The sequence below is a fragment of the Mobula hypostoma genome, chromosome 28, assembly GCF_963921235.1.
Source record: "Mobula hypostoma chromosome 28, sMobHyp1.1, whole genome shotgun sequence".
Lineage (NCBI taxonomy): Eukaryota > Metazoa > Chordata > Chondrichthyes > Myliobatiformes > Myliobatidae > Mobula > Mobula hypostoma.
Window position 1 is genome coordinate 34,014,439 of NC_086124.1, and position 24,950 is coordinate 34,039,388.

Consider the following 24,950-nt stretch of genomic DNA (forward strand, 5'->3'; position numbering starts at 1 on the left):
CACACACTCCCGGGGTCAGACACAGAGTGAAGCTCCCTCCACACCGTCCCATCACACACTCCGGGGGCCAGACACAGAGTGTATCTCCCTCCACACCGTCCCATCACACACTCCCGGGGTCAGTCAGACAGTGAATCTCCCTCCACACCGTCCCAACACACACTCCCGGGGTCAGACACAGAGTGGATCTCCATCTACACCGTCCCATCACACACTCCCAGGGTCAGTCAGACAATGAATCTCCCTCCACACCATCCCATCACACACTCCCGGGGTCAGACAGAGAGTGAATCTCCCTCCACAACATCCCATCAAACAATCCCGGGGCCAGACACAGAGTGAAGCTCCCTCCACACCGTCCCATCACACACTCCCGGGGTCAGACACAGAGTGAATCTCCCTCCACACCGTCCCATCACACACTCCCGGGGTCAGTCAGACAGTGAATCTCCCTCCACACCGTCCCAACACACACTCCCGGGGTCAGACACAGAGTGAATCTCCCTCCACAACATCCCATCACACAATCCCGGGGTCAGACACAGAGTGAAGCTCCCTCCACACCGTCCCATCACACACTCCCGGGGTCAGGCACAGAGTGAATCTCCCTCCACACCGTCCCATCACACACTCCCGGGGTCAGTCAGACAGTGAATCTCCCTCCACACCGACCCAACACACACTCCCGGGGTCAGACACAGAGTGAATATCCCTCCACACCGTCCCATCACACACTCCCAGGGTCAGTCAGACAGTGAATCTCCCTCCACACCATCCCATCACACACTCCCGGGGTCAGACAGAGAGTGAATCTCCCTCCACAACATCCCATCACACACTCCCGGGGTCAGACACAGAGTGAATCTCCCTCCACAACATCCCATCACACAATCCCGGGGTCAGACACAGAGTAAAGCTCCCTCCACACCGTCCCATCACACACTCCCGGGGTCAGACACAGAGTGAATCTCCCTCCACACCGTCCCATCACACACTCCCGGGGTCAGTCAGACAGTGAATCTCCCTCCACACCGTCCCAACACACACTCCCGGGGTCAGACACAGAGTGAATCTCCCTCCACACCGTCCCATCACACACTCCCAGGGTCAGTCAGACAGTGAATCTCCCTCCACACCATCCCATCACACACTCCCGGGGTCAGACACAGAGTGAATCTCCCTCCACAACATCCCATCACACACTCCCGGGGTCAGACACAGAGTGAAGCTCCCTCCACACCGTCCCATCACACACTCCCGGGGTCAGACACAGAGTGAAGCTTCCTCCACACCGTCCCATCACACACTTCAGTGGTCAGACACAGAGTGAATCTCCCTCCACACCGTCCCATCACACACTCCTGGGGTCAGACACAGAGTGAAGCTTCCTCCACACCGTCCCATCACACACTTCAGGGGTCAGACACAGAGTGAAGCTCCCTCCACACCGTCCCATCAAACTCTCTTGGGGTCAGACATAGAGTGAAGCTCGTTCCACACTGTCCCATCACATACGCCCGGGGTCAGACAGAGAGTGAATCTCCCTCCGCAACATCCCATCACACACTCCCGGGGTCAGTCAGACTGTGAATCTCCCTCCACACCGTCCCAAGAGACACTCCCGGGGTAAGACACAGAGTGAATCTCCCTCCACACCGTCCCATCACACACTCCCAGGGTCAGTCAGACAGTGAATCTCCCTCCACACTATCCCATCACACACTCCCGGGGTCAGACAGAGAGTGAATCTCCCTCAACAACATCCCATCACACACTCCCGGGGTCAGACACAGAGTGAATCTCCCTCCACAACATCCCATCACACAATCCCGGGGTCAGACACAGAGTAAAGCTCCCTCCACACCGACCCATCACACACTCCCGGGGTCAGACACAGAGTGAATCTCCCTCCACACCGTCCCATCACACACTCCTGGGGTCAGACACAGAGTGAAGCTCCCTCTACACCGTCCCATCACACACTACAGGGGTCAGACACAGAGTGAAGCTCCCTCCACACCGTCCCATCACACACTCCCGGGGTCTGACACAGAGTGAAACTGCCTCCACACCTTCCCATCACACACTCCCGGGGTCGGACATAGAGTGAAACTCTCTCCACACACTCCCATCACACACTTCCGGGGTCAGTCACAGAGTGAATCTCCCTCCACACCGTCCCATCACACACTCCCGGGGTCAGACACAGAGTGAAGCTCCCTCCACACCGTCCCATCACACACTCCCAGGCTCAGACACAGAGTGAAGCTCCCTCCACACCGTCCCATCACACACGCCTAGGGCAGACACAGAGTGAAACTCCCTCCACACCGTCCCATCAAACTCTCTTGGGGTCAGACATAGAGTGAAGCTCCCTCCACAACATCCCATCACACACTCCCGTGGTCAGACAGAGAGTGAATCTCCCTCCACAACATCCCATCACACACTCCCGGGGTGAGACAGATAGTGAAGCTCCCTCCACACCGTCCCATCACACATTCCCGGGGTCAGAAACAGAGTGAAACTCCTTCCACACCGTCCCATCAACAGTCCCGGGATCTGACACTGAGTGAAACACCCTCCACACCTTCCCATCACACACTCCCGGGGTCAGACATAGAGTGAAACTCTCTCCACACACTCCCATCACACACTCCCGGGGTCAGTTACAGAGTGAATCTCCCTCCACACCGTCCCATCACACACTCCCGGGGTCAGACACAGAGTGAAGCTCCCTCCACACCGTCCCATCACACACTCCCAGGCTCAGACACAGAGTGAAGCACCCTCCACACAGTCCCATCACACACGCCTAGGGCAGACACAGAGTGAAGCTCCCTCCACACCGTCCTATCAAACTCGCTTGGGGTCAGACATAGAGTGAAGCTCCCTCCACAACATCCGATCACACACTCCCGGGATCAGACAGAGAGTGAATCTCCCTCCACACCATCCCATCACACACTCCCAGGGTCAGACACAGAGTGAAGCTCCCTCCGCACCGTCCTATAACACACTCCTGGGGTCAGACAGAGTGTGAAGCTCCCTCCACACCGTCCCATCACACACACCCGGGGTCAGACAGAGAGTGAATCTCTCTCCACACTGTCCCATCACACACTCCCGGGGTCAGACACAGAGTGAATCTCCCTCCAAACCATCCCATCACACACTCCTGGGGTCAGACACAGAGTGAAGATCCCTCCACACCGTCCGATCACACACTCCTGGGGTCAGACACAGAGTGAAGATCCCTCCACACGGTCCCATCACACACTCCCTGGGTCAGACACAGAGTGAAGCTCCCTCCACACCGTTCCATCACACACTCCCCGGGTCAGACACAGAGTGAAGCTCCCTCCACACCGTCCCATCAATACTCCCGGGATCTGACAAAGAGTGAAATACCCTCCACACCGTCCCATCAGACACTCCCGGGGACAGACATAGAGTGAAACTCTCTCCATACTGTCCCATCACACACTCCCAGGCTCAGACACTGAGTGAAGATCCCTCCACACGATCCCATCACACACTCCTGGGGTCAGACACAGAGTGAAGCTCCCTCCACACGGTCCCATCACACACTCCCTGTGTCAGACACAGAGTGAAACTCCCTCCACACCGTCCCATCACACACTCCTGGGGTCAGACACAGAGTGAAGCTCCCTCCACACCGTCCCGTCACAAACTCCCGGGGTCAGACACAGAGTGAAGCTCCCTCCACTCCGTCCCATCACACACTCTCGGGGTCAGACACAGAGTGAAACTACCTCCACACCGTCCCATCACACAATCCCGGGGTCAGACACAGAGTGAATCTCCCTCCACAACATCCCATCACACACTCCCGGGGTGAGACAGACAGTGAATCTCCCTCCACACTGTCCCATCACACACTCCCGGGGTCAGACAGACAGTGAATCTCCCTCCACACCATCCCATCACACACTCCCGGGGTCAGACACAGAGTGAATCTCCCTCCACAACATCCCATCACACACTCCCGGGGTCAGACACAGAGTGAAGCTCCCTCCACACCGTCCCATCACACACTCCCGGGGTCAGACACAGAGTGAAGCTTCCTCCACACCGTCCCATCACACACTTCAGGGGTCAGACACAGAGTGAATCTCCCTCCACACCGTCCCATCACACACTCCTGGGGTCAGACACAGAGTGAAGCTTCCTCCACACCGTCCCATCACACACTTCAGGGGTCAGACACAGAGTGAAGCTCCCTCCACACCGTCCCATCAAACTCTCTTGGGGTCAGACATAGAGTGAAGCTCGTTCCACACTGTCCCATCACATACGCCCGGGGTCAGACAGAGAGTGAATCTCCCTCCGCAACATCCCATCACACACTCCCGGGGTCAGTCAGACAGTGAATCTCCCTCCACACCGTCCCAAGAGACACTCCCGGGGTAAGACACAGAGTGAATCTCCCTCCACACCGTCCCATCACACACTCCCAGGGTCAGTCAGACAGTGAATCTCCCTCCACACTATCCCATCACACACTCCCGGGGTCAGACAGACAGTGAATCTCCCTCCACACCATCCCATCACACACTCCCGGGGTCAGACACAGAGTGAATCTCCCTCCACAACATCCCATCACACACTCCCGGGGTCAGACACAGAGTGAAGCTCCCTCCACACCGTCCCATCACACACTCCCGGGGTCAGACACAGAGTGAAGCTTCCTCCACACCGTCCCATCACACACTTCAGGGGTCAGACACAGAGTGAATCTCCCTCCACACCGTCCCATCACACACTCCTGGGGTCAGACACAGAGTGAAGCTTCCTCCACACCGTCCCATCACACACTTCAGGGGTCAGACACAGAGTGAAGCTCCCTCCACACCGTCCCATCAAACTCTCTTGGGGTCAGACATAGAGTGAAGCTCGTTCCACACTGTCCCATCACATACGCCCGGGGTCAGACAGAGAGTGAATCTCCCACCGCAACATCCCATCACACACTCCCGGGGTCAGTCAGACAGTGAATCTCCCTCCACACCGTCCCAAGAGACACTCCCGGGGTAAGACACAGAGTGAATCTCCCTCCACACCGTCCCATCACACACTCCCAGGGTCAGTCAGACAGTGAATCTCCCTCCACACTATCCCATCACACACTCCCGGGGTCAGACAGAGAGTGAATCTCCCTCAACAACATCCCATCACACACTCCCGGGGTCAGACAGAGAGTGAATCTCCCTCCACAACATCCCATCACACACTCCCAGGGTCAGACACAGAGTGAATCTCCCTCCACACCGTCCCATCACACACTCCCGAGGTCAGTCAGACAGTGAATCTCCCTCCACACCGTCCCAACACACACTCCCGGGGTCAGACACAGAGTGAATCTCCCTCCACACCGTCCCATCACACACTCCCAGGGTCAGTCAGACAGTGAATCTCCCTCCACACCATCTCATCACACACTCCCGGGGTCAGACACAGAGTGAAGCTCCCTCCAGACCGTCCCATCACACACTCCCGGGGTCAGACACAGAGTGAATCTCCCTCCACACCGTCCCATCACACACTCCCGGGGTCAGTCAGACAGTGAATCTCCCTCCACACGGTCCCAACACACACTCCCGGGGTCAGACACAGAGTGGATCTCCCTCTACACCGTCCCATCACACACTCCCAGGGTCAGTCAGACAGTGAATCTCCCTCCACACCATCCCATCACACACTCCCGGGGTCAGACAGAGAGTGAATCTCCCTCCACAACATCCCATCAAACAATCCCGGGGTCAGACACAGAGTGAAGCTCCCTCCACACCGTCCCATCACACACTCCCGGGGTCAGACACAGAGTGAATCTCCCTCCACACCGTCCCATCACACACTCCCGGGGTCAGTCAGACAGTGAATCTCCCTCCACACCGTCCCAACACACACTCCCGGGGTCAGACACAGAGTGAATCTCCCTCCACAACATCCCATCACACAATCCCGGGGTCAGACACAGAGTGAAGCTCCCTCCACACCGTCCCATCACATACTCCCAGGGTCAGACACAGAGTGAATCTCCCTCCACACCGTCCCATCACACACTCCCGGGGTCAGTCAGACAGTGAATCTCCCTCCACACCGACCCAACACACACTCCCGGGGTCAGACAGAGAGTGAATCTCCCTCCACACCGTCCCATCACACACACTCCCAGGGTCAGTCAGACAGTGAATCTCCCTCCACACCATCCCATCACACACTCCCGGGGTCAGACAGAGAGTGAATCTCCCTCCACAACATCCCATCACACACTCCCGTGGTCAGACACAGAGTGAATCTCCCTCCACAACATCCCATCACACAATCCCGGGGTCAGACACAGAGTAAAGCTCCCTCCACACCGACCCATCACACACTCCCGGGGTCAGACACAGAGTGAATCTTCCTCCACACCGTCCCATCACACACTCCTGGGGTCAGACACAGAGTGAAGCTCCCTCTACACCGTCCCATCACACACTTCAGGGGTCAGACACAGAGTGAAGCTCCCTCCACACCGTCCCATCACACACTCCCGGGGTCTGACACAGAGTGAAACTGCCTCCACACCTTCCCATCACACACTCCCGGGGTCGGACATAGAGTGAAACTCTCTCCACACACTCCCATCACACACTTCCGGGGTCAGTCACAGAGTGAATCTCCCTCCACACCGTCCCATCACACACTCCCGGGGTCAGACACAGAGTGAAGCTCCCTCCACACCGTCCCATCACACACTCCCAGGCTCAGACACAGAGTGAAGCTCCCTCCACACCGTCCCATCACACACGCCAAGGGCAGACACAGAGTGAAACTCCCTCCACACCGTCCCATCAAACTCTCTTGGGGTCAGACATAGAGTGAAGCTCCCTCCACAACATCCCATCACACACTCCCGTGGTCAGACAGAGAGTGAATCTCCCTCCACAACATCCCATCACACACTCCCGGGGTGAGACAGATAGTGAAGCTCCCTCCACACCGTCCCATCACACATTCCCGGGGTCAGAAACAGAGTGAAACTCCTTCCACACCGTCCCATCAACAGTCCCGGGATCTGACACTGAGTGAAACACCCTCCACACCTTCCCATCACACACTCCCGGGGTCAGACATAGAGTGAAACTCTCTCCACACACTCCCATCACACACTCCCGGGGTCAGTTACAGAGTGAATCTCCCTCCACACCGTCCCATCACACACTCCCGGGGTCAGACACAGAGTGAAGCTCCCTCCACACCGTCCCATCACACACTCCCAGGCTCAGACACAGAGTGAAGCACCCTCCACACAGTCCCATCACACACGCCTAGGGCATACACAGAGTGAAGCTCCCTCCACACCGTCCTATCAAACTCGCTTGGGGTCAGACATAGAGTGAAGCTCCCTCCACAACATCCGATCACACACTCCCGGGATCAGACAGAGAGTGAATCTCCCTCCACACCATCCCATCACACACTCCCAGGGTCAGACACAGAGTGAAGCTCCCTCCGCACCGTCCTATAACACACTCCTGGGGTCAGACAGAGTGTGAAGCTCCCTCCACACCGTCCCATCACACACACCCGGGGTCAGACAGAGAGTGAATCTCTCTCCACACTGTCCCATCACACACTCCCGGGGTCAGACACAGAGTGAATCTCCCTCCAAACCATCCCATCACACACTCCTGGGGTCAGACACAGAGTGAAGATCCCTCCACACCGTCCGATCACACACTCCTGGGGTCAGACACAGAGTGAAGATCCCTCCACACGGTCCCATCACACACTCCCTGGGTCAGACACAGAGTGAAGCTCCCTCCACACCGTTCCATCACACACTCCCCGGGTCAGACACAGAGTGAAGCTCCCTCCACACCGTCCCATCAATACTCCCGGGATCTGACAAAGAGTGAAATACCCTCCACACCGTCCCATCAGACACTCCCGGGGACAGACATAGAGTGAAACTCTCTCCATACTGTCCCATCACACACTCCCAGGCTCAGACACAGAGTGAAGATCCCTCCACACGATCCCATCACACACTCCTGGGGTCAGACACAGAGTGAAGCTCCCTCCACACGGTCCCATCACACACTCCCTGTGTCAGACACAGAGTGAAACTCCCTCCACACCGTCCCATCACACACTCCTGGGGTCAGACACAGAGTGAAGCTCCCTCCACACCGTCCCGTCACAAACTCCCGGGGTCAGACACAGAGTGAAGCTCCCTCCACTCCGTCCCATCACACACTCTCGGGGTCAGACACAGAGTGAAACTACCTCCACACCGTCCCATCACACAATCCCGGGGTCAGACACAGAGTGAATCTCCCTCCACAACATCCCATCACACACTCCCGGGGTGAGACAGACAGTGAATCTCCCTCCACACTGTCCCATCACACACTCCCGGGGTCAGACAGACAGTGAATCTCCCTCCACACCGTCCCATCACACACTCCTGGGGTCAGACACAGAGTGAATCTCCCTCCACACCGTCCCATCAAACTCTCTTGGGGTCAGACATAGAGTGAAGCTCTTTCCACACTGTCCCATCACACACTCCCGGGGTCAGAAACAGAGTGAAGCTCCCTCCACACCGTTCCAACACACACTCCCCGGGTCAGACACAGAGTGAAGCTCCCTCCACACCGTCCCATAACACACTCCCAGGGTCAGACACAGAGTGAAGCCCCCTCCGCACTGTCCCATCACACACTCCCAGGCTCAGACACAGAGTGAAGATCCCTCCACACGATCCCATCACACACTCCTGGGGTCAGGCACAGAGTGAAGCTCCCTCCACACCGTCCCATCACACTCTCCCAGGGTCAGACACACAGTGAAGCCCCCTCCGCACTGTCCCATCACACACTCCTGGGGTCAGACACAGAGTGAAGATCGCTCCACACGGTCCCATCACACACTCCTGGGGTCAGAAACAGAGTGAAGATCCCTCCACACGGTCCCATCACACACTCCCTGTGTCAGACACAGAGTGAAGCTCCCTCCACTCCGTCCCATCACACACTCTCGGGGTCAGACACAGAGTGAAACTCCCTCCACACCGTCCCATCACACACTCCCGGGGTCAGACACAGAGTGAAACTCCCTCCACAACATCCCATCACACACTCCCGGAGTGAGACAGAGAGTGAATCTCCCTCCACACTGTCCCATCACACACTCCCGGGGTCAGACAGACAGTGAATCTCCCTCCACACCGTCCCATCACACACTCCTGGGGTCAGACACAGAGTGAATCTCCCTCCACACCGTCCCATCAAACTCTCTTGGGGTCAGACATAGAGTGAAGCTCGTTCCACACTATCCCATCACACACTCCCGGGGTCAGACACAGAGTAAATCTCCCTCCACACCATCCCATCACACGCTCCTGGGGTCAGACACAGAGTGAAGATTCCTCCACACCGTCCCATCACACACTCGCTGGGTCAGACACAGAGTGAAGCTCCCTCCACACCGTCCCATCACACACTCCCAGGGTCAGACACAGAGTGAAGCCCCCTCCGCACTGTCCCATCACACACTCCCTCCACACCGTCCCATCACACACTCCCAGGGTCAGACACAGAGTGAAGCTCCCTCCACACCGTCCCATCACACACTCCTGGGGTCAGACAGAGTGTGAAGCTCCCTCCACACCGTCCCATCACACACACCCGGGGTCAGACAGAGAGTGAATCTCTCTCCACACTGTCCCATCACACACTCCCGGGGTCAGACACAGTGTGAAGCTCCCTCCACACAGTCCCATCACACACTCCCGGGGTCGGACACAGAGTGAAGATCCCTCCACACGATCCCATCACACACTCCTGGGGTCAGACACAGAGTGAAGCTCCCTCCACACGGTCCCATCACACACTCCCTGTGTCAGACACAGAGTGAAACTCCCTCCATACCGTCCCATCACACACTCCTGGGGTCAGACACAGAGTGAAGCTCCCTCCACACGGTCCCATCACACACTCCTGGGGTCAGAAACAGAGTGAAGATCCCTCCACACGGTCCCATCACACACTCCCTGTGTCAGACACAGAGTGAAACTCCCTCCACACCGTCCCATCACACACTCCTGGGGTCAGACACAGAGTGAAGCTCCCTCCACACCGTCCCGTCACACACTCCTGGGGTCAGACAGAGTGTGAAGCTCCCTCCACACCGTCCCATCACACACACCCGGGGTCAGACAGAGAGTGAATCTCTCTCCACACTGTCCCATCACACACTCCCGGGGTCAGACACAGAGTGAATCTCCCTCTAAACCATCCCATCACACACTCCTGGGGTCAGACACAGAGTGAAGATCCCTCCACACCGTCCGATCACACACTCCTGGGGTCAGACACAGAGTGAAGATCCCTCCACACGGTCCCATCACACACTCCTGGGGTCAGACACAGAGTGAAGATCCCTCCACACGGTCCCATCACACACTCCCTGGGTCAGACACAGAGTGAAGCTCCCTCCACACCGTCCAATCACACACTCCTAGGGCAGACATAGAGTGAAGCTCCCTCCACAGTGTCCCATCACGTGCTCCCGGGGTCAGACACAGAGTGAAGCTCCCTCCACACCGTCCCATCACAGACTCCTGGGGTCAGACAGAGAGTGAATCTCCCTCCACAACATCCCATCACACACTCCCGGGTTCAGACACAGAGTGAATCTCCCTCCACAACATCCCATCACGCACTCCCGGGGTGAGACAGACAGTGAATCTCCCTCCACACCGTCCCATCACACACTCCCGGGGTCAGACAGAGAGTGAATCTCCCTCCACAACATCCCATCACACACTCCGGGGTCGGACACAGAGTGAAGCTCCCTCCACACCGTCCCATCACACACTCCCGAGGTCAGACACAGAGTGAATCTCTCTCCACACTGTCCCATCACACACTTCCGGGGTCAGACACAGAGTGAATCTCCATCCACACTGTCCCATCACACACTCCTGGGGTCAGACACAGAGTAAAGCTCCCTCCACACCGTCCCATCACACACTCCCGGGGTCAGAAACAGAGTGAAACTCCTTCCACACCGTCCCATCAATACTCCCGGGATCTGACACAGAGTGAAATACCCTCCACACCTTCCCATCACACACTCCCGGGGACAGACATAGAGTGAAACTCTCTCCATACTGTCCCATCACACACTCCCAGGCTCAGACACAGAGTGAAGCTCCCTCCACACCGTCCCATCACACTCTCCCAGGGTCAGACGCAGAGTGAAGCCCCCTCCGCACTGTCCCATCACACACTCCTGGGGTCAGACACAGAGTGAATCTCCCTCCACACGGTCCCATCACACACTCCTGGGGTCAGACACAGAGTGAAGATCCCTCCACAAGGTCCCATCACACACTCCCTGTGTCAGACAGAGTGTGAAGCTCCCTCCACACCGTCCCATCACACATTCCCTGTGTCAGACACAGAGTGAAACTCCCTCCACACCGTCCCATCACACACTCCTGGGGTCAGACACAGAGTGAAACTCCCTCCACACCGTCCCGTCACAAACTCCCGGGGTCAGACACAGAGTGAAGCTCCCTCCACTCCGTCCCATCACACACTCTCGGGGTCAGACACAGAGTGAAACTCCCTCCACACCGTCCCATCACACACTCCCGGGGTCAGACACAGAGTGAATCTCCCTCCACAACATCCCATCACACACTCCCGGAGTGAGACAGAGAGTGAATCTCCCTCCACACTGTCCCATCACACACTCCCGGGGTCAGACAGACAGTGAATCTCCCTCCACACCGTCCCATCACACACTCCTGGGGTCAGACACAGAGTGAAGCTCCCTCCGCACCGTCCCATCACACACACCCGGGGTCAGACAGAGAGTGAATCTCTCTCCACACTGTCCCATCACACACTCCCGGGGTCAGACACAGAGTGAATCTCCCTCCAAACCATCTCATCTCACACTCCTGGGGTCAGACACAGAATGAAGATCCCTGCATACTGTCCGATCACACACTCCTGGGGTCAGACACAGAGTGAAGATCCCTCCACACGGTCCCATCACACACTCCTGGGGTCAGACAGAGAGTGAAGATCCCTCCACACGGTGTCATCACACACTCCCTGGGGCAGACACAGAGTGAATGTTCCTCCACACCGTCCCATCACACAGTCTTGGGGTCAGACACAGAGTGAAGCTACCTCCACACCGTCCCATCACACACTCCCGGGGTCAGACAGAGAGTGAATCTCCCTCCACAACATCCCATCACACACTCCCGGGTTCGGACACAGAGTGAAGCTCCCTCCACACCGTCCCATCACACACTCCCTAGGTCAGACACAGAGTGAATCTCTCTCCACACCGTCCCATCACACACTTCCGGGGTCAGACACAGAGTGAAGCTCCCTCCACACCGTCCCATCACACACTCCTGTGGTCAGACAGAGAGTGAATCTCCCTCCACAACATCCCATCACACACTCCCGGGGTCAGACACAGAGTGAATCTCCCTCCACAACATCCCATCACACACTCCCCGGGTGAGACAGACAGTGAATCTCCCTCCACACCGTCCCATCACACACTACCGGGGTCGGACACAGATTAAAGCTCCCTCCACCCTGTCCCATCACACACTCCCGGGGTCAGACACAGAGTGAATCTCTCTCCACACCGTCCCATCACACACTTCCGGGGTCAGACACAGAGTGAATCTCCATCCACACTGTCCCATCACACACTCCTGGGGTCAGACACAGAGTGAAGATCCCTCCACACGGTCCCATCACACACTCCTGGGGTCAGACAGAGAGTGAAGATCCCTCCACACGGTGTCATCACACACTCCCTGGGGCAGACACAGAGTGAATGTTCCTCCACACCGTCCCATCACACAGTCTTGGGGTCAGACACAGAGTGAAGCTACCTCCACACCGTCCCATCACACACTCCCGGGGTCAGACAGAGAGTGAATCTCCCTCCACAACATCCCATCACACACACCCGGGTTCGGACACAGAGTGAAGCTCCCTCCACACCGTCCCATCACACACTCCCTAGGTCAGACACAGAGTGAATCTCTCTCCACACCGTCCCATCACACACTTCCGGGGTCAGACACAGAGTGAAGCTCCCTCCACACCGTCCCATCACACACTCCTGTGGTCAGACAGAGAGTGAATCTCCCTCCACAACATCCCATCACACACTCCCGGGGTCAGACACAGAGTGAATCTCCCTCCACAACATCCCATCACACACTCCCCGGGTGAGACAGACAGTGAATCTCCCTCCACACCGTCCCATCACACACTACCGGGGTCGGACACAGAGTAAAGCTCCCTCCACCCTGTCCCATCACACACTCCCGGGGTCAGACACAGAGTGAATCTCTCTCCACACCGTCCCATCACACACTTCCGGGGTCAGACACAGAGTGAATCTCCATCCACACTGTCCCATCACACACTCCTGGGGTCAGACACAGAGTGAAGCTCCCTCCACACCGTCCCATCACACACTCCCGGGGTCAGAAACAGAGTGAAACCCCTTCCACACCGTCCCATCAATACTCCCGGGATCTGACACAGAGTGAAACTCCCTCCACACCTTCCCATCACACACTCCCGGGGACAGACATAGAGTGAAACTCTCTCCATACTGTCCCATCACACACTCCCGTGGTCAGACACAGAGTGAATCGCCCTCCACACCAGCCCATCACACGCTCCTGGAATCAGACACAGAGTGAAGCTCCCTCCACACCGTTCCATCACACACTCCTAGGGCAGACATAGAGTGAAGCTCCCTCTACAGTGTCCCATCACGTACTCCCGGGGTCAGACACAGAGTGAAGCCCCCTCCGCACTGTCCCATCACACACTCCCTCCACACCGTCCCATCACACACTCCCAGGGTCAGACACAGAGTGACGCTCCCTCCGCACCGTCCCATCACACACTCCTGGGGTCAGACAGAGTGTGAAGCTCCCTCCACACCGTCCCATCACACACACCCGGGGTCAGACAGAGAGTGAATCTCTCTCCACACTGTCCCATCACACACTCCCGGGGTCAGACACAGAGTGAATCTCCCTCCAAACCATCTCATCACACACTCCTGGGGTCAGACACAGAATGAAGATCCCTGCATACCGTCCGATCACACACTCCTGGGGTCAGACACAGAGTGAAGATCCCTCCACACGGTCCCATCACACACTCCTGGGGTCAGACAGAGAGTGAAGATCCCTCCACACGGTGTCATCACACACTCCCTGGGGCAGACACAGAGTGAATGTTCCTCCACACCGTCCCATCACACAGTCTTGGGGTCAGACACAGAGTGAAGCTACCTCCACACCGTCCCATCACACACTCCCGGGGTCAGACAGAGAGTGAATTTCCCTCCACAACATCCCATCACACACTCCTGGGTTCGGACACAGAGTGAAGCTCCCTCCACACCGTCCCATCAGACACTCCCGAGGTCAGACACAGAGTGAATCTCTCTCCACACCATCCCATCACACACTTCCGGGGTCAGACACAGAGTGAATCTCCCTCCACACCGTCCCATCACACACTTCCGGGGTCAGACATAGAGTGAAACTCTCTCCACACCGTCCCATCACACACACCCGGGGTCAGACAGAGAGTGAATCTCTCTCCACACTGTCCCATCACACACTCCCGTGGTCAGACACAGAGTGAATCTCCCTCCACACCAGCCCATCACACGCTCCTGGAATCAGACACAGAGTGAAGCTCCCTCCACACCGTTCCACCACACACTCCTAGGGCAGACATAGAGTGAAGCTCCCTCTACAGTGTCCCATCACGTACTCCCGGGGTCAGACACAGAGTGAAGCCCCCTCCGCACTGTCCCATCACACACTCCCTCCACACCGTCCCATCACACACTCCCTCCACACCGTCCCATCACACACTCCCAGGGTCAGACACAGAGTGACGCTCCCTCCGCACCGTCCCATCACACACTCCTGGGGTCAGACAGAGTGTGAAGCTCCCTCCACACCGTCCCATCACACACACCCGGGGTCAGACAGAGAGTGAATCTCTCTCCACACTGTCCCATCACACACTCCCGGGGTCAGACACAGAGTGAATCTCCCTCCAAACCATCTCATCACACACTCCTGGGGTCAGACACAGAATGAAGATCCCTGCATACCGTCCGATCACACACTCCTGGGGTCAGACACAGAGTGAAGATCCCTCCACACGGTCCCATCACACACTCCTGGGGTCAGACACAGAGTGAAGATCCCTCCACACGGTGTCATCACACACTCCCTGGGGCAGACACAGAGTGAATGTTCCTCCACACCGTCCCATCACACAGTCTTGGGGTCAGACACAGAGTGAAGCTACCTCCACACCGTCCCATCACACACTCCCAGGGTCAGACAGAGAGTGAATCTCCCTCCACAACATCCCATCACACACTCCTGGGTTCGGACACAGAGTGAAGCTCCCTCCACACCGTCCCATCAGACACTCCCGAGGTCAGACACAGAGTGAATCTCTCTCCACACCGTCCCATCACACACTTCCGGGGTCAGACACAGAGTGAATCTCCCTCCACACCGTCCCATCACACACTTCCGGGGTCAGACATAGAGTGAAACTCTCTCCACACCGTCCCATCACACACACCCGGGGTCAGACAGAGAGTGAATCTCTCTCCACACTGTCCCATCACACACTCCCGTGGTCAGACACAGAGTGAATCTCCCTCCACACCAGCCCATCACACGCTCCTGGAATCAGACACAGAGTGAAGCTCCCTCCACACCGTTCCACCACACACTCCTAGGGCAGACATAGAGTGAAGCTCCCTCTACAGTGTCCCATCACGTACTCCCGGGGTCAGACACAGAGTGAAGCCCCCTCCGCACTGTCCCATCACACACTCCCTCCACACCGTCCCATCACACACTCCCAGGGTCAGACACAGAGTGACGCTCCCTCCGCACCGTCCCATCACACACTCCTGGGGTCAGACAGAGTGTGAAGCTCCCTCCACACGGTCCCATCACACACACCCGGGTTCAGACAGAGAGTGAATCTCTCTCCACCCTGTCCCATCACACACTCCCGGGGTCAGACACAGAGTGAATCTCCCTCCAAACCATCTCATCACACACTCCTGGGGTCAGACACGGAATGAAGATCCCTGCATACCGTCCGATCACACACTCCTGGGGTCAGACACAGAGTGAAGATCCCTCCACACGGTCCCATCACACACTCCTGGGGTCAGACACAGAGTGAAGATCCCTCCACACGGTGTCATCACACACTCCCTGGGGCAGACACAGAGTGAATGTTCCTCCACACCGTCCCATCACACAGTCTTGGGGTCAGACACAGAGTGAAGCTACCTCCACACCGTCCCATCACACACTCCCGGGGTCAGACAGAGAGTGAATCTCCCTCCACAACATCCCATCACACACTCCCGGGTTCGGACACAGAGTGAAGCTCCCTCCACACCGTCCCATTACACACTCCCGAGGTCAGACACAGAGTGAATCTCTCTCCACACCGTCCCATCACACACTTCCGGGGTCAGACACAGAGTGAAGCTCCCTCCACCACCGTCCCATCACACACTCCCGGGGTCAGAAACAGCTTGAAAGTCCTTCCACACCGTCCCATCAAAACTCCCGGGATCTGACACAGAGTGAAACTCCCTGCACACCTTCCCATCACACACTTCCGGGGTCAGACATAGAGTGAAACTCTCTCCATACTGTCCCATCACACACTCCGGGGGTCAGTTACAGAGTGAATCTCCCTCCACACCATCCCATCACACACTCCTGGAGTCAGAAACAGAGTGAAACTCCCTCCACACCAACCCATCACACACTCCTGGGGTCAGACACAGAGTGAAGCTGCCTCCACACCGTCCCATCACACACTCCCAGGCTCAGACACAGAGTGAAGCTCCCTCCACACTGTCCCATCACACACTCCCGGGGTCAGACACAGAGTGAATGTCCCTCCGCACCGTCCCATCACACACTCCTGGGGTCAGACACAGAGTGAATCTCCCTCCACACCGTCCCATCAAACTCTCTTGGGGTCAGACATAGAGTGAAGCTCGTTCCACACTGTCCCATCACACACTCCCGGGGTCAGACACAGAGTAAATCTCCCTCCACACCATCCCATCACACACTCCTGGGGTCAGACACAGAGTGAAGATCCCTCCACACCGTCCCATCACACACTCGCGGGGTCAGACATAGAGTAAAGCTCCCTCCACACCGTCCCATCACACACTCCCAGGGTCAGACACAGAGTGAAGCCCCCTCCGCACTGTCCCATCACACACTCCCTCCACACCGTCCCATCACACACTCCCATGGTCAGACACAGAGTGAAGCTCCCTCCGCACCGTCACATCACACACTCCTGGGGTCAGACAGAGTGTGAAGCTCCCTCCACACTGTCCCATCACACACACCCGGGGTCAGACAGAGAGTGAATCTCTCTCCACACTGTCCCATCACACACTCCCGGGATCAGACACAGAGTGAATCTCCCTCCAAACCATCCCATCACACACTGCTGGGGTCAGACAAAGAGTGAAGATCCCTCCACACCGTCCGATCACACACTCCTGGGGTCAGACACAGAGTGAAGATCCCTCCACACGGTCCCATCACACACTGCTGGGGTCAGACACAGAGTGAAGATCCCTCCACACGGTCCCGTCACACACTCCCTGGGTCAGACACAGAGTGAAACTCCCTCCACACCGTCCCATCACACACTCTTGGGGTCAGACACAGAGTGAAGCTACCTCCACACCGTCCCATCACACACTCCCGGGGTCAGACACAGAGTGAAGCTCCCTCCACACCGACCCATCACACACTCCCACGCTCAGACACAGAGTGAAGCTCCCTCCACACCGTCCCATCACACACTCCTAGGGCAGACATAGAGTGAAGCTCCCTTCACAGTGTCCCATCACGTGCTCCCGGGGTCAGACACAGAGTGAAGCTCCCTCCTCACCGTCCCATCACACACTCCTGTGGTCAGACAGAGAGTGAATCTCCCTCCACAACATCCCATCACACACTCCCGGGGTCAGACACAGAGTGAATCTCCCTCCACAACATCCCATCACACACTCCCCGGGTGAGACAGACAGTGAATCTCCCTCCACACCGTCCCATCACACACTACCGGGGTCGGACACAGAGTGAAGCTCCCTCCACCCTGTCCCATCACAAACTCCCGAGGTCAGACACAGAGTGAATCTCTCTCCACACCGTCCCATCACACACTTCCGGGGTCAGACACAGAGTGAATCTCCATCCACACTGTCCCATCACACACTCCTGGGGTCAGACACAGAGTGAAGCTCCCTCCACACCGTCCCATCACACACTCCCGGGGTCAGAAACAGAGTGAAACTCCTTCCACACCGTCCCATCAATACTCCCGGGATCTGACACAGAGTGAAACTCCCTCCACACCTTCCCATCACACACTCCCGGGGACAGACATAGAGTGAAACTCTCTCCATCCTGTCCCATCACACACTCCCAGGCTCAGACACAGAGTGAAGATCCCTCCACACGATCCCATCACGCACTCCTGTGGTCAGACACAGAGTGAAGCTTCCTCCACACCGTCCCATCACACTCTCCCAGGGTCAGACACAGAGTGAAGCCCCCTCCGCACTGTCCCATCACACACTCCTGGGGTCAGACACAGAGTGAAGATCGCTCCACACGGTCCCATCACACACTCCCTGTGTCAGACACAGAGTGAAACTCCCTCCACACCGTCTCATCACACACTCCTGGGGTCAGACAGAGAGTGAAGCTCCCTCCACACCGTCCCGTCACACACTCCCGGGGTCAGACACAGAGTGAAGCTCCCTCCACTCCGTCCCATCACACACTCTCGGGGTCAGACACAGAGTGATGCTCCCTCCACACCGTCCCATCACACACTCCCGGGGTCAGACACAGAGTGAATCTCTCTCCACACCATCCCATCACGCACTCCTGGGGTCAGACACAGAGTGAAGATCCCTCCACATCGTCCCATCACACTCTCTTGGGGTCAGACACAAAGTGAAGATCCCTCCACACCGTCCCATCACACACTCCTGGGGTCAGACACAGAGTGAAGATCCCTCCACACGGTCCCATCACACACTCCTGGGGTCAGACACAGAGTGAAGATCCCTCCACACGGTCCAATCACACACTCCCTGGGTCAGACACAGAGTGAAACTCCGTCCACACCGTGCCATCACACACTCTTGGGGTCAGACACAGAGTGAAGATCCCTCCACACCATCCCCTCACACTCTCCCGGGTCAGACACAGAGTGAAGCTCCCTCCACACCGTCCCATCACACACTCCCCGGGTCAGACACACAGTGAAGCTCCCTCCACACCGTCTCATCACACACTCCTGGGGTTAGACACAGAGTTAAGCTCCCTCCACACCGTCCCATTACACACTCCCAGGGTCAGACAGAGAGTGAATCTCCCTTCACACTGTCCCATCACACACTGCCTCCACACCGTACCATCACACAGTCCCAGGGTCAGACACAGAGTGAAGCTCCCTCCACACCGTCCCATCACACGCTCCCGGGGTCAGACACAGAGTGAATCTCCCTCCACACCGTCCCATCACATTCTCCCGGGGTCAGACACAGAGTGAATCTCTCTCCACACTGTCCCATCACACACTCCCGGGATCAGACAAAGAGTGAATCTCCCTCCACACCATCCCATCACACACTCCTGGGGTCAGACACAGAGTGAAGATCCCTCCACACTGTCCCTTCACACACTCCTGGGGTCAGACACAGAGTGAAGCTCCCTCCACACTGTCCCATCACACACTCCCTGGGTCAGACAGAGAGTGAATCTCCCTCCACACGGTCCCATCATACACTCCCAAGGCCGCTGTGTGTGACAGAAAGTGTGATTGTCTGTCATGGGCAATGATGCTGCAAATTAGGTCAGGTATTCTGCAAATCAGATTTTCCAATTAACCCAGTTCACATGTGCCCAGTGGGATATTTCTCAATCTCCGTGTTCTCTCTGGATTCCCAGCAACAGTTGGCTCAGAAAGCTCAGCCCAACTTGGGATTCTGGATAATAAAAACAAATCTGGGCATCAGATTTCAAGCGAGCTTCACTCTGTGTCTGACTCTGGGCGTGTGTGATGGGACGGTGTGGAGGGGGTTCACTCTGTGTCTGACCCCGGGAGTGTGTGATGGGACGGTGTGGAGGGAGATTCACTCTGTGTCTGACCCCAGGAGTGTGTGATGGGACGGTGTGGAGGGAGCTTCACACTGTGTCTGACCCCGGGAGTGTGTGATGGGACGGTGCGGAGGGAGCTTCACTCTGTGTCTGACCCCGGGAGTGTGTGATGGGACGGTGTGGAGGGGGCTTCACTCTGTGTCTGACCCTGGGAGTGTGTGATGGGACGGTGTGGAGGGAGTTTCACTCTGTGTCTGTCCCCGGGGGTGTGTGATGGGACAGTGTGGAGGGAGCTTCACTCTGTGTCTGACCCCGGGTGTGTGTGATGGGACAGTGTGGAGGGAGATTCACTCTGTGTCTGACTCCGGGAGTGTGTGATGGGACGGTGTGGAGGGGGCTTCACTCTGTGTCTGACCCTGGGAGTGTGTGATGGGACGGTGTGGAGGGAGATTCACTCTGTGTCTGACCCCGGGAGTGTGTGATGGGACGGTGTGGAGGGAGATTCACTCTGTGTCTGACCCCGGAAGTGTGTGATGGGACGGTGTGGAGGGGGCTTCACTCTGTGTCTGACCCCTGGAGTGTTTGATGGGACAGTGCGGAGGGAGATTCACTCTGTGTCTGATCCCGGGAGTGTGTGATGGGATGGTGTGGAGGGAGCTTCACACTGTGTCTGACCCCGGGAGTGTGTGATGGGACGGTGCGGAGGGAGATTCACTCTGTGTCTGACCCCGGGAGTGTGTGATGGGACGGTGTGGAGGGAGCTTCACACTGTGTCTGACCCCGGGAGTGTGTGATGGGACGGTGTGGAGGGAGATTCGCTCTGTGTCTGACCCCGGGAGTGTGTGATGGGACGGTGTGGAGGGGGCTTCACTCTGTGTCTGACCCCGGGAGTGTGTGATGGGACGGTGTGGAGGGAGTTTCACTCTGTGTCTGACTCTGGGCGTGTGTGATGGGACGGTGTGGAGGGGGTTCACTCTGTGTCTGACCCCGGGAGTGTGTGATGGGACGGTGTGGAGGGAGATTCACTCTGTGTCTGACCCCAGGAGTGTGTGATGGGACGGTGTGGAGGGAGCTTCACACTGTGTCTGACCCCGGGAGTGTGTGATGGGACGGTGCGGAGGGAGCTTCACTCTGTGTCTGACCCCGGGAGTGTGTGATGGGACGGTGTGGAGGGGGCTTCACTCTGTGTCTGACCCTGGGAGTGTGTGATGGGACGGTGTGGAGGGAGTTTCACTCTGTGTCTGTCCCCGGGGGTGTGTGATGGGACAGTGTGGAGGGAGCTTCACTCTGTGTCTGACCCCGGGTGTGTGTGATGGGACAGTGTGGAGGGAGATTCACTCTGTGTCTGACTCCGGGAGTGTGTGATGGGACGGTGTGGAGGGGGCTTCACTCTGTGTCTGACCCTGGGAGTGTGTGATGGGACGGTGTGGAGGGAGATTCACTCTGTGTCTGACCCCGGGAGTGTGTGATGGGACGGTGTGGAGGGAGATTCACTCTCTGTCTGACCCCGGAAGTGTGTGATGGGACGGTGTGGAGGGGGCTTCACTCTGTGTCTGACCCCTGGAGTGTTTGATGGGACAGTGCGGAGGGAGATTCACTCTGTGTCTGATCCCGGGAGTGTGTGATGGGACGGTGTGGAGGGAGCTTCACACTGTGTCTGACCCCGGGAGTGTGTGATGGGACGGTGCGGAGGGAGATTCACTCTGTGTCTGACCCCGGGAGTGTGTGATGGGACGGTGTGGAGGGAGCTTCACACTGTGTCTGACCCCGGGAGTGTGTGATGGGACGGTGTGGAGGGAGATTCACTCTGTGTCTGACCCCGGGAGTGTGTGATGGGACGGTGTGGAGGGGGCTTCACTCTGTGTCTGACCCCGGGAGTGTGTGATGGGACGGTGTGGAGGGAGTTTCACTCTGTGTCTGACTCCGGGGGTGTGTGATGGGACGGTGTGGAGTGGCTTCACTCTGTGTCTGACCCTGGGTGTGTGTGATGGGACGGTGTGGAGGGAGATTCACTCTGTGTCTGACCCCGGGAGTGTGTGATGGGACGGTGTGGAGGGAGATTCACTCTGTGTCTGACCCCGGAAGTGTGTGATGGGACGGTGTGGAGGGGGCTTCACTCTGTGTCTGACCCCTGGAGTGTTTGATGGGACAGTGCGGAGGGAGATTCACTCTGTGTCTGATCCCGGGAGTGTGTGATGGGACGGTGTGGAGGGAACTTCACACTGTGTCTGACCCCGGGAGTGTGTGATGGGACGGTGTGGAGGGAGATTCACTCTGTGTCTGACCCCGGGAGTGTGTGATGGGACAGTGTGGAGGGAGCTTCACTCTGTGTCTGACCCCGTGAGTGTGTGATGGGACGGTGTGGAGGGAGCTTCACTCTGTGTCCGACCCCGGGAGTGTGTGATGGGACGGTGTGGAGGGAGCTTCACTCTGTGTCTGACCCCGGGAGTGTGTGATGGGACGGTGTGGAGGGAGATTCACTCTGTGTCTGACCCCGGGAGTGTGTGATGGAACGGTGGGGCGGGAGCTTCACTCTGTGTCTGACCCCGGGAGTGTGTGATGGGACGGTGGGGAGGGAGCTTCACTCTGTGTCTGAGCCCTGGAGGGTGTGACGGTTGAGTGTAGTAGGGCCTTTACTCTGCGTCTGACTCAGGGGTATGTGACAGGTGCTGAGGTTGTTTCGATTGGCTGAATTTTCCATCCTGCCATTGAGGGATATTTGGGTTCTTTCCACGGATCCCGCAGGACTGTCCATCTGCCAGTCTTGCTACAGATGCCAGAATGTGGGATTTTCACTGTCAGAGTCCCTGTGCACTTTTAACCAGGCAGAAATGGGCAATCAATGCCTGGAGAGAGACAGCGGAGGGAGGAGTGGAGGGGGCAGACGAAGTGAAGTTACCTGCTGCCGAGTTGAGAACGCCTGAGATGAAAGTGGATTAGCTGTTGGAGAAGAGGAGTGAGGGGCGAGAGAGAAAGAAGGAAAATGAAATGGATGGAGTGGGAGAAAAAGGGAGGAGGAAGGAGAAAGGGAAACGAGGGACTGAGGAAAGTAGAGGGAGCTGAAGGATAGGTAGAGGGAAGTTCAGGATGTGTTGCTGTCATGTCGCGAGTTGGATCTCAATGTCAGCACGAGGAATCCGCCTCTCACCACGATTTCCCTCTCCTTCTCCTCCTCAGTCTGTTCCTTTGTCGTCCACAAGAGATGCCATGAATTTGTGACCTTCGCCTGCCCGGGAGTCGATAAGGGTGCAAACTCAGAGGTGAGGGGATGGGAGGGGTGGCTTGCCACAGGAGGGATCTGTATGCTGCAGCTGTGTATTCTGTCCAAGGTTGTTTGTTTCCTTCTCTCTTGTTGACTCAGCGCAGGTACCCCTGCGTCTCTGTGTGCGTGTGTGTGCAAGTTGGTTTGTTATTGTAGGCGTTGCCTGAGATAATCTAATTTTCTGGAACGGGCCCTTAACCACCTGCTGGGACTTCATGTATCGGCAACTCTGGCACCCGATTTTTGATTTTCTGTCTTGTTCTGAAGTTGTGTCACTGTCCTCACCATTCCCAGCTCGTTGATCCCATTCCAGCTTCTCAGCTCCCCCCGGCCCAACTCCCTGCTACCACCACTCCACCATGGGAAAGCGATGCTGGCTATCCGCTCCTCCCATGCCCCATATCATCTTCAATAGCTTCAGACTTTATTTCTTGGAATTTAGAAGATTGAGGGGAGATTTGATAAAGGTATACAAAATTATGAGATGTATACATAAGGTAAATGCAAGCTGGCTTTTTACACTGAGGGTGATTGGGACTGCATCAGAGGTCATGGGTTAAAAGTGAAAGGTGAGAAGTTTAAGGGGAATATGAAGGGAAATGTCTTAACTCAAGAGGGTCATGAGAGTGTGGAACGAGCTGCTGGCACAAGTGGAGCATTTGAGCTCGATTTCAACATTAAAGAGACATTTGGATAGGTACATGGAGGGGAGGGATATGGAGGGCAATGTTCCCGGTGCAGGTTGATGGGAGTAGGCAGTTTAAGTGGTTTAGCATAGACTAGATGGGCTGAGGGGCCTGTTTCTGTGCTGTACTTTTTATAACTCTATGAGCTCTATCAAGTCACCTCTCTTCCTCCTTTCTTTAAAGAGTAAATCCCTAGATTGGTCAAACTTTCCTCATAAGACATGCTCTTTGATCAAGGCAGCAGATCTCTATAGCTCTCACATCCTTTGTGTAATGAGGTGACCAGAACTGAACGCAGTACTCCAAGTGTGGTCTAACCAGAGTTTTGTAGAGTTTCAATATCTTTCTGAAGGACTAATGAAGGCCAGCATACCATACGCCTTTTTAACCACCCTATCAACTTTGAGAGATCGATGGATGTGGACTCCAAGATCTCTCAGTTCCTCTACACTTCTAAGAATCCTGCCATTCCAACCTTGCACTCTGCCTTCAAATTTGATCTTCCAAAGTGAATCACTTTGCACTTTTTGGATTTGAACTCTACCTGCCACTTCTCAGCCCGGCTCTGCATCTTGTCAATGTCCTGTTGAAACCTTCCGACACTATCCACAACACCACCAACATTCATGTCATCTGCAAACTTACTAACCCACCCTTCCACTTCCTCATCCAAGTTATTGATAAAAAAAATCACACAAAACAGGCT

The 24,950-nt window shown here is 56.6% G+C and overlaps 1 protein-coding gene across 1 annotated transcript in view; it reads left to right on the forward strand.

The window, feature by feature from the left end:
* Nucleotides 1-24,950, forward strand: part of LOC134338800 (protein kinase C alpha type-like) — a 171,071-nt gene that overhangs the window by 28,385 nt on the left and 117,736 nt on the right. Inside the window, exon 3 of the mRNA XM_063034869.1 lies at nt 23,474-23,556. Coding sequence (XP_062890939.1) covers nt 23,474-23,556 — 83 coding nt within the window. The remainder of the gene's footprint in view (nt 1-23,473; nt 23,557-24,950) is intronic.